The 13,473-nt window shown below is 44.5% G+C and overlaps 1 protein-coding gene across 2 annotated transcripts in view; it reads left to right on the top strand.

Annotated features, from left to right (window-relative positions):
- NIN (ninein) overlaps positions 1–13,473 on the top strand; it is a 128,126-nt gene that overhangs the window by 54,887 nt on the left and 59,766 nt on the right. For both annotated transcript variants that reach the window (XM_088444143.1, XM_088444145.1), the window contains exons 5-10: positions 2,530–2,569; positions 4,943–5,130; positions 8,808–8,954; positions 9,056–9,223; positions 10,235–10,371; positions 11,170–11,310. In XM_088444143.1, the coding sequence (XP_088300269.1) occupies positions 2,530–2,569; positions 4,943–5,130; positions 8,808–8,954; positions 9,056–9,223; positions 10,235–10,371; positions 11,170–11,310 (821 nt within the window). The remainder of the gene's footprint in view (positions 1–2,529; positions 2,570–4,942; positions 5,131–8,807; positions 8,955–9,055; positions 9,224–10,234; positions 10,372–11,169; positions 11,311–13,473) is intronic.

Genomic DNA, 13,473 nt, shown 5'->3' with positions numbered 1-13,473 from the left:
AGCCAGACTAGTCCTAGGCCGAACATATGAATTTACTTCATAAGCTAATAGTTATCCAGCTCCCCACGGGTTGCGCAGTCACTGACTGCATAATGAATGTGGTTGTGGCCCTCTGTTTAATATTAATAGTCCACCCAACCTTATTTAATCAGCGAGACCCAGCACACATTCATTATGTAGTCATTCTGGATTCTTACACCCATGGGGATGAAGCTAAGCAATAACTTGCTGAGAAGTGTAGCCTCGCGTTCTGGCCGTCAACTGGCTTTAATTGCTTTACAGTTTTGTTTATAGAATTTACGATTTATTTCATATCGTAGCAAGTGTATGTGGTGCAGGTGATTAGAAGCGATTGTGTCCTTAAAGGAACAGGTCTGCAAAAAATGTAATAGTAAATATTAATAAAATAATATTTAGAGGCGACACCCTCACAATGTAAACCTAAATATGTAATATTTAATATATTATATAATATAGTCTCTGAGTATTTTCTGAAATAGAAGAGCTGTTGTACTTGGTTTATCCTCATCTCTGAAGATACAATGGTCGGTGGCCTTTGTAATGTAATAAAAAACTCCTTCACATGCGATGGTCTAGGCTGCCATTTTGTGTGCTGACGAGTATTGCAGCAATCCATTCACTGGCAATCCGAGCTAGAGACTTTACCGTATGCTTAATACCTCATAGATGGCGCCAACTCCTAAAGGTGCCCACAGACATAGCGATTTGCTCACGATCAGCCGATGTGTACGATTTCCCTTGAAACTCTCCCCGGCAGCTCTGCACACGATTTGGTGTCCAATCTTCATACCATCTCTCCTGCATCTAGACTTTTTACAGTGCATCGCGTCCTAGATTGTCAGATCTGCCCTACTGCACGGCAGATCTGACGATGCGATGTGCGACCAGCGGGGACGCGCATCGTGATCATGAGTGGGGACTCACGATTTACTCAGGATTTGCCCATATTTTACACGATCTGTTGTTCCAATGTGTTGGAATCGGCCAGTTCGGGTAAAATATCGCTATGTCTGTGGGCAGCTTTAGGAATTTCTAGGTAACTTGATTGGTTCAGTCCACAAAATGGCTGCTTCCCCTGTTTGTGACACATCCATGGTGAGGAGAAGCTTTCTACAAATAAACACAGTCCATTATATTTTGGACACAAGTATTGATTTGGCATATTATATGCTAAGAATAATGATTATGACTAATGGTTAAGGTGCAAAAAGCAATATTGCCAGCAAAAACGGGTGATTTTTCTTTTATTATTGTCAGTGAGAAGTTCTATTTTAATTTTTTCCATATCGGCCTATACAGGAGACGGTTACTACCAGCAATACTGGTGCTATAGCCAATAGCGACCTAAGCTGGCTGTAAGGTCCCAGCTTTAGCTGGAATGCAAATGCTATTTAACAAGTATAACAGTGCTACCGTTCCAATACCCATCTTGTTATTGCCATCTCTGGATAGCAAATCCGAATCTTTAAAAATATAATTATTTAATGAATAACATTTATGTTATGATTAGAATTAGTTAGTGACGCCAGTGGGTGCTAGTGAATTTCAGGCTGCATGTACAAGAGGCCCTCAGTGATTGCTTATATTTCAGTCTGTGCGGGCTCTGAAGTTTGCTGAGGGGGATATTTGCCAACACAGTTGTTAAACAGGTGGCGTGGTCAGTCTGGGCCTACACTTCTTGACACTGTGACGAGCATTTTGGATTATGAAGTGTTGGAATCAGGTTATTTTTTTCCTTTGTCGCTGAGGAAAAGAGAAGAACAGGCCGCTTACTTATACGCCCCAGTAAGTCCTTATATTAGTCGCCTGTTCTGCTGGGGAACAAAGGTCCACTTCTCGGAGCAGATGGCAGATTGCCTGCAATTGCTGGGTTATTACAGAGTGTGGTGCAGTGAGGAAACACCAGTTTGATGCTCTAAAGGGGTCTTAGACTACAAAGAGGGAGACCCCCGACCATCTGTTATTGAACTCTGCAAAGCATGTGCAAGTCGGCACAAAAGACCCTCAAATCTCCCTCTCTTTTTTTTTTTTTGACTGATGCTCAGTAATAGGTGTCGACCCATCCACCCCACCAATCCAGCTGCCATACAATACAAATCTGTGTGACAATGGTTGTGTGTGTGTGTAATATGTGTGTTGCCCTAGCAACCAATTCATGTTGTCTTTACACACTTTGGCAGACACTTTTATTTATTTTTTTTTTAAAGGACCTCTGACCTATGACCTTTTGAATCCGCTCTGTCAAGTTACAAAAAAAAACCCTCCCTGCTCTCGTGACCTGTCTATAGTAATGGGAGCGGAAGAAAGTGTCCAGTGATGTCACCGAGGTGACAGGTTGAGGGGGGCTGGGTGGTTTAATAGAATCTGTGATTAAAGGGGGCTGACTGATGGCCCGGTGAGCAGGTGTTCTCTGTCTGGATACCCTGGATCCATAGTCTGTAATGTCTCTGTGATTACATCCGTGTGGGACTTCTGGTCACTAATATACTGTTTTGTCTCTGTTTCCAGCTTTGGAAGAATGAGGACGGAGAAGAATATGAAGCTGAAGGTGAGGACGCGGTTACTGTGATACACATCTATACAATTATTACGTGAATTGGGGGGAAAAAACGATCGCCAATGCGGTAAAAGACGAAAAAAACAGGAAAGCGCATTAAGCACTTCTCAATTTTTCCCAATCTTTGTTTGGATCTCTTTGCATATAATGTACACCAGGGAAGGGCTTTGTACAGGCATTTGCATAAAATCGCAGTTGGGCGACTGCCAATAGGCACCGCTGCGTGCAACTCCGAATCGGGACCCATGTGTGATGCACCTTCTATACATCCAACGGGTTTAGCGTTGCATAACATGAAACCGTTGCAGCATGTTTCTTTTGCTGTGGCGATTTCATTCAGTTCCATTTTGCCAAATGTTGTTAACTTAACCCCTTCACTGCTGAGCTTATTTTGCCACCTTCCGGGCTGGTCACATTACAACACCAGTATCTGACCCCTGTGTTTATTGATGCCAGGGTGGAGGAAACATTAGGAACCCCAACTCTGGATTTCCTAATGTATTACTGACTTCGACAAGATCCTTTCCGGGTGTTTCGTGAAATGCATCATCGCAGTCCCACCCCATGTGACGTTTTGCCAGGACTTCTGGGGATGGGGCTGCGATGTTGCGTATCCTAGCAGATTACGTTCTAGCTGCCCTGTGTCCCGCCGGGGGTGAGCATAGAGTGTGGTAGACCAGCCCACCTCGAGCCAGAAGTCATTCCCCTTCCCAAATTCGGGAGTCTTCCAGCAGTTTCCAGGAGATTGGACATGTTATAAGGACATCAGTATGTAATACCGCCAGCAGCGTGACCCCCTACCCTAACCCTCCCTTAGGACTGCCTAACCCTAACCTCCCCCCCCCTAGTGCCTAACCCTAACCCCCTATTCCTCGCAGCCTAAACCTAGCCCCCCCACCCCCGGCTCCCGAGAGGCTGTCCGCGCCCGGCTTACCTTTGTTCAGTATGCCGGGCGTCGGGTTCCCGGCGTAGGTCAAATGACAGGCGGCGGGATTTCGACTCCTGTCATTAGTACCTTGCCGGGATTTCACAGTCGGGAACCCTGTGGTCGGCATTTCGACCGTCTGCTTCTTGTCTGCATCCCGTTATGTGTATAGGATGTTACAATAACTACTAAGGGGGCGCATTGTTTGGAGTAAAAAAACACCTTGATAGAATAAATGCTGTACAGGAATATAAAAACCATTCCACCTGAGCATTGTGTAAGGACCTGGCCTTGGCTGTATATATTTAATTTGTTTGCGTAGAAGGAACAGGTTGGTTAAATATCTGGCACGGAGGCAATTGTGCAGTGCCCATAAATCAGAGTGTGTGGCCTATAAACACAAAATACATCTGCCAGGAACACACAATACAGGCACAGCTCGGTTACTATGCGGCACTGGTTACTTTGTAACATAAATACTGTAATGAGATTAACTTTAGAATACATTCTGTTTTGTAGTGTCCAATGTCGCCGGGATATAAAGGTAGTTGTCTGGAGCACGGTCCCCGCTGATCCGTCTTATAGTATCACTTTACAGACGGTTTAAGGATTATAATCGGCCGCAATTATCAGCTCTAATACTTCTGTATTGTGTTCACCCATTTATTTTTCATAAGACTGTAGATCTCCAGTTACTAGATTATAATGGTCCAAGTTGTATCTGTCCCGCTAGATATCTGAGCTATATAATGTTATTATTGCATCATTTTGGTAAAGAGTATTAAGTGTACTTATAGTGCTGGATGTGGCATGGATCACCCTGTAAGAAGATATTTGACCATGATAAATCACAAAGAAACACTCCTCTAATGCATTTCTTTATCTTGTGTACCTTACTTGTCCTAGGGTATCACCAGGGGTGCGTGTTTGGCGGGTCTCCTTGCAGAAGCACAGGTAGTTACATCCAAGCGCTGGGAGAAGGATTATCCCACCTGTGCTGCTGTGAGGAGACCTGAGGACAGTTGTGGGGTTCGCTGTTTGTTTTGTTGTGTTAGGAAGCCGCAGGTATTGTCTGTAGTAATGTGTTGCAGTATTATAGGTCATTTATGCTCTCTTCTTTTTATGCAGCTGAAAATATACTATGTGGCTAGTAAATGGACCGGGCCCATTGCTTATGTGTGTTAATGACGATAGACAGGGTGTTTAATAGCCTAATTTTGTAAGAGTGTATGTTTTGCATCCATGGTGTTCACAGCGCCACCTGTGTGTATGCTAAGGAACTGCACTCACATACTCCTAAAGAAATCCGTAATTTATTCTGCATGAGGAACTTTTTAATAAATGTGGTCCAACCAGGTTGTTAGTTTTCCTTAAGCTGTGTCCGTTTCCTTCTGGAAGGCTTTGTAATCAGATGACGTCTGTGTTTCTCTTTCCATCAGGTCAGTTACGGTTCTGGAATCCAGATGACCTCAGCGGTTCACAGACGGTGTCCCCGGAACAGGACTGGTTGGAAGAGAAACTGCAACTCATCTGTGAAGATCTTGGTATCACCCGAGATGGTCACTTAAACAGGAAGAAGCTCTTCTCAATCTGTGAACAATATGGCTTCCAAAACCTGGGCAAAGAAGTGAGTTGGCTGGAGGCCTCTCTTTGTGCGTAAATCCGGTTAGACCTAATGGAGACTTCCAAAATGGCTGTGCTATTGTACCTGCCACCACTACTCCCAGAATTCTAAGCCTACAAATGGGATTCTGGGTGTGATACGGTTTTTCGACAGTGACTTTAGGACAGCGCCATTACTAGGGCTGTGTCAGCGGTGCGGTCACGCATGTCCCTGGGGGTGTCTCTGTCCCGTGACTCCTGCATGTGGTTTGCAGAGTCCCTGGAACAGCACCATGCAGCCAGTACTAGTACTGCAGAGCTGCCACCAGCGTCCAAGGGTGGTTCTTTCCAGGCAGGCACCCTACAGCCTGTAGAGCTGCCCGGAGCGTCCTATGGTCTCTTCCCAGAGCTGGCGGCCACCAGGATGTGACATCATGCACGGCTGCCTTGTTATGGCACCGCCTTAGGACAACACCAATATAAGTTCTGGGTGCTTAAGGGCCAATTATAGTACAAATTGTGGGGGTGGGAATTGTTGCAGTGGATTAACCTACTATTTAAAATATATGCAGATTATTGGAATAAGTTAAATTTATTTATTTACCAAATATACTTTATAACCCTCAATTCAAAATGATCTTTGTGGCTAGCTTTTAGGAGACTTTGGGGTCTATTTACTAAGCAGTGTTAGGAGACGGAGTGATAAGGTGCCAGCCAATCAGCTCCCAACTGTCATCTCACAGGCTGTGTTTGAAAAATGACAGTTGGGAGTTGATTGGCTGGCACCTTATCACTTTCTTATCACTTTTCACTCTGTCTCCTAACACTGCTTAGTAACTAGACCCCTTAGTGTGTGGTATTATTTTTAATAATAATAATAATAATAATAATAATAATGTTTTTTAATGTGGTTTTACAAACTATTTTTGTCGTTCTCCTGAATTGCAAGCTGGGAAAACGGCTGTGGTTGTATAGTTCTCTTTTGTTTGTGCAACGCTGTAAGTAACATGTCCTGTTCACTACAGTATGTGGAGATTATCAGCAGGGATAATCATCTCGCGGGGATGCCCAGAGAATGACGCAGTGCAGAGTTGGTGCCTGAAATCGGCGGGAAAGGGAACCTTGGTTTATAGACATGTGATTGGACCGTTTTGTAGCTATCCAATCACAGGCCTCCTACATCCAAGACCTCACACCCGCCCCCTCCCTTCAGCAATGATTTAGTACCCTGTAATACTAACTAAATAGCATACTGTAAAATGATCCTTTTTATAAAAAAAAGTATTGTCCCAGTCCTGGATAATGCAGTTGGCAAAGCAGTCGCATAACACTTTGGTTCAGGTGACATGTCACAGCGGGGCCAAAACTGTTTTTTTTTTTTTTTTTTCACCTCCCAGTTGCGGCCCTGGTCACAGATGTAGTATTGTATTGTGTATCTAGGTGCTGCAATAGTCTATCTCTCCTTTTTGTGGGTTTTTACAGAAAATGGAAATATTTTGCTTAACAGTTAGCTTACACACATTCACCAACTATCTCTGCTTTATTCCAGTCATAGGACAGACTTGGCTATTACTCAGCCAAAAATAAGGGTGAACCTTGTAAATTTCTGTTTCACTGTAAAATAGATCACTGTAGTGGTTATTCACATATTTTAAACTCTATATATATTTTTCAGTGCTGCCACCTAGTGAAAAAAATGCGTCGTTGCAACACAGTTTTAATTTTCATTATCTTATTAGTTATTTATATAGGACATGCATATTCAGCCACGTTTTGTAGAGAATATTTAGTCATTCATATTAGCCGCTGCCCCAGTGGAGCTTATAATCTGTGTGCTCTGCCCTATGGATATATTAACCTACCAGTATGTTTTTGGGAGAAAACCGAAGCAGACACGTGAACATACAAACTCCACACAGATTGAATCAAATTAAATAGTGCCCTATGTTGTTAGTACAGTGAGGCAGAAAAGTGAACCACTGCACCTACGTGGGGCATATTTTAATATGTTAGGACTGGGAGACTGAACATTTTTCTTGGGGTAGGTCTGCTGGTCTTTTAATGTGTGTGTGTTTATTGCTGCTTGTTACATTCACAAGGGCACGATTCTATTCAACGCGATGTAAATAGCTCCGGGAGTGAGCTCCCGGAGCTATTCAATACACCGCGCTGCCAAGTCCGACTAATGATTTCTTCTCTCATGCCCCCGGGGATGAGAGAAGAAATCCGACAAAAGTCCCGGCGTGAGGCTGTTTTCTGCCCTTTGCACCTGGAAAACAGTCTCGCGCCGGGAAGTTAGGTTCGGGGAATGCCCGTTATCGCGCCTAAAAACTCTGTTTAAGGCGCGAGAACGAGCCTTCCCCGACCTAACATCGAGATGAATTGAATAGCTCCGGGAGCTATCTCCCGGTGCTATTTACATCGCGTTGAATAGAATCGTGCCCACAGTGTTGGACACCCCAGCTGATTGCTGGATTGATGTGTAGGTCCGCAATTGCAGCACTTCCAGTTCCCCAAAACCAAATGAAAGTGAAACCATTCCGCCTCTTACATAGGGTTAGATGTACTAAACTCTGGAAAGTGATCAATTGAAGAGTGATAAACTACCAACCAATCAGATCCTAACTGTCATTTTTCAAACACGGCCTGTAATTTTTAACACAGCCTGTCGTTATCGGCAGATTGACCTGCATTTCAGACGATGTTGTCGGAAGCGACCAGCGGGAGCGCGCATCACTGATCGTTTCCGACATTATGGTGCACCATTGGTTCACGGTTAATGAGCGATTGAATGCTTACGATGTCGTAATCGTTCAATCGCTCATTAATATCGCCAAGTGTGAATGCTGCTTTAGGAGCTGAGTGGCTGGTAGTTTATCATTTTCCAATGTATCACTTTTCAGAGCTTAGTACATCTCCCCCATACGATTTTTTACATATAGCCACCGGTCTAATAACCTGTGGTTTGCACACTATTTACCAGACTAGTATTGTCTTAAAGCTAATTACTGCTTTAAATCTAGTTGCTATATCGCTGAAATTGCGCTGGAGCCCGGAAATCACAGGCTTTTACATTGGGGCCATAATATTTTGTGCTTTTGAAGGTGATATGGCCGTTACTGGGTTCCAGGGTTATGATCTGGAGAACGTTGGCAAGGGCTATGTTGGTGAAGGTTGTACGATGGGTGTTTAGAAAGCGTCTTCATGTTATATAGTTCTGTATAAAACATAAATTCCAGCTCTGTGGGTACTTGAGGACCCCATCACTAACCATGTCTGTGCAATGGCATTTTTCAGTCCCATCCTAGGCCAGTTACAGTGGGTTCCACTGGCAGCGTCAGTTTGGTGCATGAAGGGCTCACCAGGGGAATGTAGTGGTAGGGACCCATTCTTATGGGGGTGTGGTCTGACAACAGTCTGGAACCTGACCCCTAGAGGAGGGAGTGGGGGCCTTCAGGCAGTGGGGCCCCCCGGGAATTTTCCCTGTACTCCTGTGGGCCAGTCCAAACCTGGCCCCCGGTCATTTTATAAAGAGAGTTCATGTGGCGGAGAGTGACTAACGGGTTATGATATACATTTTACAGCAGTACGTAAACATATTTTTATGAATTAAGGTTAGCTAATCCCTTGAGGAACATCTTAGATCCATTTGTAGCAAATTAGAGTGAGATCTGCTTCATTCCCTCTTATTGGGTGTTACAGGTGCTGGAAGACGCGTTACAGAACTTAGATCACGATGACACAATGAGCCTCCAGGATTTCTTCTATGAAGTCTGTAAAAACTCCAAACCACTAACTCCGTCCTCCTCCACACCGTACCGTCAGCTAAAGAGACACCTATCCTTGCAGGTAAGTTCGTTGAGCCCACCTTATGGTGTTGAATGTTTTTATTTAAATTTGACACATAGCATCGGATTCCCTCATAACACCCTCCATCGCTTTAATTGCAGCCTTATGACGAAAGCGGGAGGAGGACACAGACCCCATCAGCCATGGCTGGGACCATCGGCTTCCGCTTGTTCTCTAAACTCGATGATGGAACAGGTTATGGGTCAGTGGAGGAGATCATAGACTTGTGGAATGAAGAAGGACTCGAAAACAGCCAGGCCATCCTCAAGGTTCTATATCACAGGAACAACCTGTTTTTGTTAACTTTTTTTTTTAATATAAACTTAGGGCCTGATTCAGAGCCGGTCGCTATTTGCGCTCGCTCGTCCAGAAAATAGGGGTGGCTATTCAAATGAACCGTTCGCTGTTTGAGGTCTGTGCACGCCTCTAGGTCTGAACGAGCGAACAAAACTTGCGGTCGTTTTTTGGGAAACTACGCCCCCTGGCCGCTCGTATCCTACGTCATGTCCGCTATTTATTAGATTAATCGAGTACATCGAACAGGGTCTGAGCTGCTCACTATTCTTGTGGTTGGTTTTTGCTACCACAATTTTGCGAGCAGTTCTGGCTAAAAAATAACCCAGTGACGTGGTCAATGACGCTGCAGTTTTAATTATGCACACCCATAAAACGCCCGTTTTGACCTTTAAGCACGCCTGCGTTCTGATCTCCACTCCCCGTTTTCAAGCACCTTCCCCTGTTACCACCCACATACGCCTACTCCTGTCACTCAAATTAGCAGGCATTCGCTATTTTGCGAGCACATGAATTTAGGCCGCACTGACTGGTTCGCGCATGCGTATAACGATCCGTACGCATGCGCAGATGAGCGAACATCGGTCAGAACGAACGAGCGGCCGCTTACGAGTGGCTCTGAATCAGGCCCTTAATCCCTTCAAAAATAAATAGGTGTTTTCCAGAAGCATAATGACCATAAATATTGTTTACATGCAGCTGGTCTGCAGAGCATCACTCTCCTCATTTTAAATTAAGAACCGAGAAAGAGAGGTAGACTGTGTACTGAATTGGGGTCTGTGGGTGCATCAGGTCCAATAAGATGGAAATCTATATTGTAGAGGATTGAGGAGAGAAACCAAACAGCAATTGTCATTTGTTAAAGTAACTTTCCAAACACATTTTTGAAATCCAGTCATTGGAGTCTCGTTCAGTGTTTTTCTCTACTTGCGCTTTGGAAGGTCCCTTCGCTGACTGCTAATTGGGTTCTGCTCTCCATTTTACAGGCTCTTGATTTTAGTTTAGAGGGAAGGATCAATCTGACGGAGCTGACCATGACTCTGGAAAATGAGCTTCTGACCACCAAAAATGAGATCTACCAGGCCGCTCTCATCAGCTTCCGTTCCGAGATAAGGCACTTAGTGTAAGTTACACTCTACTTCTCTGTTTTCTGTAGCTACTGACGGACGCACGATTTTCTTATGTCCATTATTTAGGTTTTTTTTTTGTACATTTGGGAACTTGTAGTAGTTGAACATGGTGCCCCATTTAGAGGCACCTACACACTTGTTTTATTTATTTTTTTCTGTGAGAGATTTTTATTTAATTGGGTTGTTGGCTCACAATAGACATCTATGGGAGACACTAGCGTAGGCCTGTATTGTAGACTTTAGGATGGCGTATAAAACATTTGTTTCGCGATTTAGCAGCATTTCCCGTGGTCTGAAATCGAGCTCTAGGTAATCAGTGGTTTCTGGTGTATTTCTGTAACGAGAAGGAGACTGTGTTTAAAAAAAAACAAAAAAAAACAAAACAAAAACAGAAAAGGGACTAAGTGAATTCACATTGTAGTTCTCCAGGCTGCCCAGCTTCCTCCTCCTTCCCTTTCTCTACACATCTGCTCCAGCAATTATCTCCTTCTTAGGGGGGAGATGTATCAAACCTCTTAAGAGGACCGGTGAGGACATTGCCCACCAATTAATCTGCGTCTAGCTATCATTTTAAAGAAGTTAATAACTAGAATCTAATTGGTTGCTTTGTTTAACTTATGCACTTGTTTTATTTAGAAGGTTTTATACATTTGATCCATCTCCCCCTAAGCAGGAGAGATGGAAAATGATCTGCAAGGTGCCGTTATGCAACCAGCTGTTGGCACTGTGTTTGGCATAGAGTGTTGGTCTCAGCTGGTACCGTGAACTTTCAGCTTTTCTTCACTCCCCAGGGAACGTACTGACCAGACTTCCAGAGAAAAAGAGAAGCTGCGTTTGGATTTGGAGAAGAATGAAAAGTTTAAAAGTCTGATGGCTACAGAGGTGGACGATCACCATGCCGCCATTGAGCGGCGTAATGAATACAATCTTCAGTAGGTTCCTCCCTTTAATGCGTTAATGTTTCCTTGCGTTTTCCTAGAACAAGGTTATTGGTTCTGTGGTTGGTGAAGGGGTTTGATGGGATTAGATTAGAGATGGGGTACAGATGTGTCATTTTACACAGTGGCTACAACCAAATAACCGCTGTTGGCACGCCGGTCCCTGGGCGCTTTGGTCGCAGCGACAGTCTTTTCCACTCAAGATGTGCGTCTTATATGCATATATAAAACAAACGGAAATGACAAAACTGCATTGCTGGCGCACACAGAGTTGATTTGTACATCTGTGCGCCCCTGAATCTGTGTTAAAAGGGCCCTGATGCCAGCAGCCACGGCTTTTCCTCACGCCAAGCGTCTTTGTACTTCATCTACGACTTTGTACGTCTTTGTACGATTAAAGTCGTAGCCTGGCATCTCTGATACAAGGTGAGCGGCTTCTCACTGCGTCTGTGATGCGACTAAGGCCCATATTCAATTTGGAGCGAAAAGCCGGAATCTGCGAAAAAGTTTCTAACGATGACGTCATTTCGCCAGGCGGAAAAGTATCTCCGTATTCAATTTGAAAGATTTTCCGCCTAGGCAGAAAGTCAATGCAATGTAATAGGCGAAAAAGTTTCGCCTATGAATAGCAGGCGGGAAAGAAGTGCAGAATTGGGGTTTTGGGATGCAACATTGCGGGAACCCCCGTGCAGCCTTCAGACAGTCCCCCAAAGGTAAACTGCGTCAAAATTAAACAAAAAACACTTAAGAACACCCCAAAAAATCACTTTCATTTTGGGGGCGAAAAGAAAAAAATGTTGGGACAAAGTTAAAAACTAGCGAACTAGACTCTAGGGGGGTCCTAAAGTATGCCCCAGGTGTGTGCTTGCGGCAGGTAGATTTTTCACGATTTTTTAAACTTTATCAACTTTTAAATATGCTGGTCCCCATTTTCAAGTACCCCAAATTTGCTGGGATAAGTTATTTTCTGCAAACAAACCTCCTGAATACTATTCTGCATCACTTATACAAAAACGCTATTTAGCAGCTATTGAGCTCGTTTAAAAACCCCAAATACCTTCAGCAAGCCAAATCAGGGGGTACCATAGGGAACCCCCATGTCAGAGCATCTTTTGGGGGGTGTCAGGCTGATTTCCCCAAATCTGACAAGACTTTCCCCTTGTTTCAGTTTCGCTGGGTCCCGTTTTTGCGTTCTTTCAAATTGAATACGGGGATATGCGGGGACACGCGCGATACTTTTCCGCCTGCAAAACAGGTGAAGTAGGCGGATAGTCCGGGAGGCGAAAACGTATCGCAGGTCCGCTCAAATTGAATACGGCTCTATGATACAAGATGTAAGGAAAAATATGGTATGCTGCTCCTCTCTGAGAGACTGTCACGCCGGGTGTCTAGTGCCGTATGGCGTAAAGACACTGGACCTCATTCAGAGTCTGTCGTTGTGACCGCACGGTCGTACGCCACCGATGTTCGCTATACTGCGCATGCGTAAAGTTCGCAATGCGCGTGCACAAACTAGCCGCTACGATCCGAAATTTCTCTCTCCTTGAACACAGCCAGGTCGGTAGTTTGAGTGACAGATGGAGGCGTTTGTGGGTGGTAACAGGGGAAGGTGCTTGAAAACGGGGGAGTGGAGATCCGAACGCAGGCGTGCCTAATTATGCGAACGGCGTTTTATGGGAGTGCATACTGTTTATGGGAGTGCATAATTAACAAAGTAGCGTCATGGCACATGTGGCATGGGAGGTCTTTACACTGACATGATCGTAGAGCTTAAGAGAGGGTATGGTCAACCTTAAGCTCTACGACCAGTTCCGATGGTTCTCGATGGTCTCGATTAATCCTTATATGCCCGGAGATGACGTGCAATGCGCACGAGAAGGGGGCGTATTTTTTTGAATTCCGACCGCTTCCTCCCCTTGGTCGGCCAGCTACCGATCCGAACTTAGGGACGCAACTTGCGAGGGAATCATTTGAATATCCGGCCCCTTTTCCCGTGCGGCCGCTTCGACCGACTCTGAATGAGGTCCACTGTGTGTATGAGGACCAGTCAGCAGGCACATGGAGACGGGCAAAACTTATTTATTTCCTACAGTTGGTGCAAGAATCCTTTTTTTTTTTTTATTTTTTTTATTTAATAAAACTTTTATTTGAGACATT

Source organism: Taudactylus pleione, unplaced genomic scaffold (assembly GCF_031769625.1).
Source record: "Taudactylus pleione unplaced genomic scaffold, aTauple2 ptg000350l, whole genome shotgun sequence".
Taxonomy (NCBI): Eukaryota; Metazoa; Chordata; class Amphibia; order Anura; family Myobatrachidae; genus Taudactylus; species Taudactylus pleione.
This window is presented reverse-complemented; position numbering and strand designations above follow the sequence as displayed.